A 3,314-nucleotide genomic window follows, 5' to 3' on the forward strand; every position below is an offset into this window, starting at 1 on the left:
CTGAGCTTTCAGCAGGACACAAACTACACATGAACCCTCACACTGTCACACAGTGGTGGAAAGTTACTCAGTACATTTACTCAAGTAATGTACTTAAGGACAATTTAGAGGTACTAGTACTTTACTGTAGTACAGATTGAGGTACTTGTACTTTACTGTAGTATTTCCGTGTGATGCTACTTCCTACATCTCGGACGGGAATATTGAACTTTCTACTCCACTACATTTATTTGGGTTAGGGTTTCAGAAGATTTGACACAATGGATAATAAGATTTTGAATCTGTCGTTTTTTAACATGGTGTGTCTCCTTTTTGTTGTGGCCACTTGAGTCAGGTCATAACAATCCAGTGTTTGGTTTGTCTGTTCTGGACTTCTGTAGAAATATGGTAGGCTCTGTGGAAGAGGACCTCTGTAGATATAGAGGTTCATTCTATGCTAACATCACAACAATTCTTATTTTCAGGTTTTACTACACTAATAAAAACATAATTATGAATATTATAATCAATGTCTGACAATACGTCCCCTTAATCTTACACACTGGTCCTTTAATGGGGCAATAATTTCCTAAATGACCACCAGCACACTTATTAGAGGGCCTGAATTTAGAGATTGAGACCAGAATGACTCGTTGAAAACAATGACTGACTCAGTATTTGTAGAGAGAAGTTGAGACTTGTTGAATAGGAGTCAGTTGGAGCAGCTAGCAGCTGTCAGTGACACTTTAAGGTGCTTCAGACTCAAGACGTGGCAGCTGCTGATTGGTTGAATATAGTTTTAGTAAAGGATCATATTTACTAATGAGTGTGTTTGTGTGTAGGTGTACTGTGACATGGACTCAGCAGGAGGAGGCTGGACGGTGAGTTTTTGAACAGAAGTCATCAAGTCACAGCTGAGTGGTTTTCAGTATGAACACTTCCTGTTTGACCGTCATAATAACCCCCAGGTGTTCCAGAGGAGGATGGACGGCTCGGTGAACTTCTACAGGCCCTGGGATCACTACAAGAAGGGCTTTGGTAGCGCTGCTGGAGAGTACTGGCTGGGTGAGAACAGTCATGTGACTTCATGAAACTCTCTGTTCATTAAAACAAACAAACTCTGACGTGACTTCATGTTTGTGTGTTTTCAGGCCTGGAGAGTCTCTTCCATCTGACTCTGAGGAAAAAGTTTGAGCTGCTGGTCGACATGGATGACTTCAGTGGGAACAAAGCGTTTGCTCGTTACTCCTCGTTCTCCATCGACCCAGAGTCCCACGGATACAGACTGCATGTGTCTGGATTCACTGATGGAGGAGCAGGTCAGTTACTGTTAGCAGTTAGTACTTCTGTTTGTCTGATGTTTGGTTTCCACATGGAGACACTGAGGATTTCTGTCCTTATATTGGATTATTTGTATTAAGTATTTGTACAAGTGGTGGCCATAGCAGTAATACTGTATTAGTAGTGACAGTTGTAATGTTAATAGTTATATAACATTATATAATATGGTGTCATTAGCAGCAATGTTGTGATCATACACTTGTTGTTTTCTGTAGGAGACTCCCTGAGTCGTCACAACGGACAGAAGTTCTCCACCTTAGACAAAGAACAGGACTCTCACAGCAGCATTAACTGTGCCAGACTATACCTGGGGGCGTTCTGGTACAAAGACTGTTACGATTCAAACCCTAACGGGGTTTATCGCTGGGGGGCTGATGCCACTATCAATGCTGTAGGAGTGGAGTGGGGCTCATGGAAGTGTCATAACTACTCCCTGAAGACCATCAGCATGAAGATTCGTCCTGTGCAGTAATTCTCCAGAACGAACAAACAGAATATCTGTTGATCTCTTTCTTTCTTTCTCTCTGATCTAATCTGTAACCTCACATATAAATCAAATAAAGATTCCCAGCATGAATAAAAGTCAGAGTGGAGTTTGTGTGTGAGCAGCTGCTAGGTGTAAAGTCTTGTATCTAACAGCGATTTTAAAATTTTACTCGTAATGTATTATTGTTACATTGGCGGTTTTTGCAACTTCTGAGTAATTCTACCCCAGGTTGAGTTTTTCAGCGTCGTATCTGTCAGTTGTAGCTGTATACCAGCAGAGGAAGCTTCTGACCCTCTTTGACCTCAAAGAAGGTGAAGGACAGAGTGATGGTGTCCACTCGCACCGTCCTCGGGTCCTCGTCAAACTCTGGGTCGATGTAGAAGAAGACGGGACAGAATATGAATATACAGCTCGAAATGTGAAGAATATGTCCCCGTTAAGGCAAAGTAAGAGTATATTACTGCTATAAATTAAAGCAGTTTAAAAGTATTTTCTGATTTCATATTTCATTATTAGAGAGTTAGGGTTATAGTGACTTCAAAAATATCAAATAAAGACTCTTAAAAGCTGAATTTAAAAGAGGAGAGCAAGTCTTAATTTCATCACAACCCAATATAATCATCTGCAGGGATTCAAATCAATTAAAAATGTCCATCACAACCTGCAGCCAAGCATTTGTTTTGAATTATTCAATGGATAATATGAATTACTGTAACCTCAATTACAATTAAAGCTGCAAGCAGCGTTAACGGGTCCTCGCACCCTTTGCACCTTGGGCTGCACTGCAGTCGGCAGGTTTGCACAGCGGGCACGTCAACGTCTTTGCATCCGGGGTTTCATTAAACATTGTGTGATGGGGTTAAACGACACTTCCTGTGTTCACTATGTGGTGCTAGAGAACACCCACCAATCATATGTCAAAGTTTCTAGATCCGCCCGTGCAGCCTTTGAAGATAAGATCATCCTGTATTAGTCTATGATGGAGAAATTTACATATATAGAAGGAAAGTGAGTCGAAATCCACATGTGCATTTACATTTGGATGTTTCAGATTAATCAGACTTCAAGTCTTTATTATAATGTTGAATAGACAGAAACAATTGATATTTATATGAGTTTTATACACTGAAACATCACAACCTTTACAGAGAGTAAACACATCCTGAAGAGTAACATGACACCATCTGACCTGACTGACTTTCCCCGTTAGACCAGTCAGACTTTGTACTTTGACACAAGTGAACTTTAACTGTAATTTTTCATCAGTGATTTGATGAGGAAACAGCAGCCTGCACACACACAGGACCGATGAAGAAGAGATTAGGGTGTCCGCAACACAACACCCAACAGGTACAAGGAAACTAATAATGTCACGCACTGAGCTTGGTTTTCCCCACTTACCATCAGAATGTAGTACAAAGACATTCTTGATTTATTGCCAGACACACACAAACAGAATTATTGTTTTTTCTAGTTACATCCTCATTCCTGTTTTGACAGCAGTTTC

The 3,314-nt window shown here is 40.6% G+C and overlaps 1 protein-coding gene across 1 annotated transcript; it reads left to right on the top strand.

The window, feature by feature from the left end:
• Positions 1-792: 792 nt before the first annotated feature.
• Positions 793-1,902, top strand: LOC128381332 (microfibril-associated glycoprotein 4-like). Its single transcript, XM_053341322.1, has 4 exons — positions 793-860; positions 948-1,044; positions 1,131-1,298; positions 1,536-1,902. Exons 1-4 carry the CDS (start codon positions 834-836, stop codon positions 1,790-1,792), a joined length of 549 nt encoding a protein of 182 aa, XP_053197297.1. The 5' UTR covers positions 793-833; the 3' UTR covers positions 1,793-1,902.
• The last annotated feature ends 1,412 nt before the right edge of the window (positions 1,903-3,314 follow it).

Source organism: Scomber japonicus, chromosome 20 (genome assembly GCF_027409825.1).
Source record: "Scomber japonicus isolate fScoJap1 chromosome 20, fScoJap1.pri, whole genome shotgun sequence".
Lineage (NCBI taxonomy): Eukaryota > Metazoa > Chordata > Actinopteri > Scombriformes > Scombridae > Scomber > Scomber japonicus.

Bases quoted from the DNA above. Each gene is read 5' to 3' on its own strand.
- LOC128381332 (XM_053341322.1), top strand. From the start codon at position 834: ATGGACTCAGCAGGAGGAGGCTGGACG. The intron at 861-947 runs GTGAGTTTTTGA...AATAACCCCCAG, and splicing joins CAGCAGGAGGAGGCTGGACG to GTGTTCCAGAGGAGGATGGA. The intron at 1,045-1,130 runs GTGAGAACAGTC...GTGTGTTTTCAG, and splicing joins TGCTGGAGAGTACTGGCTGG to GCCTGGAGAGTCTCTTCCAT.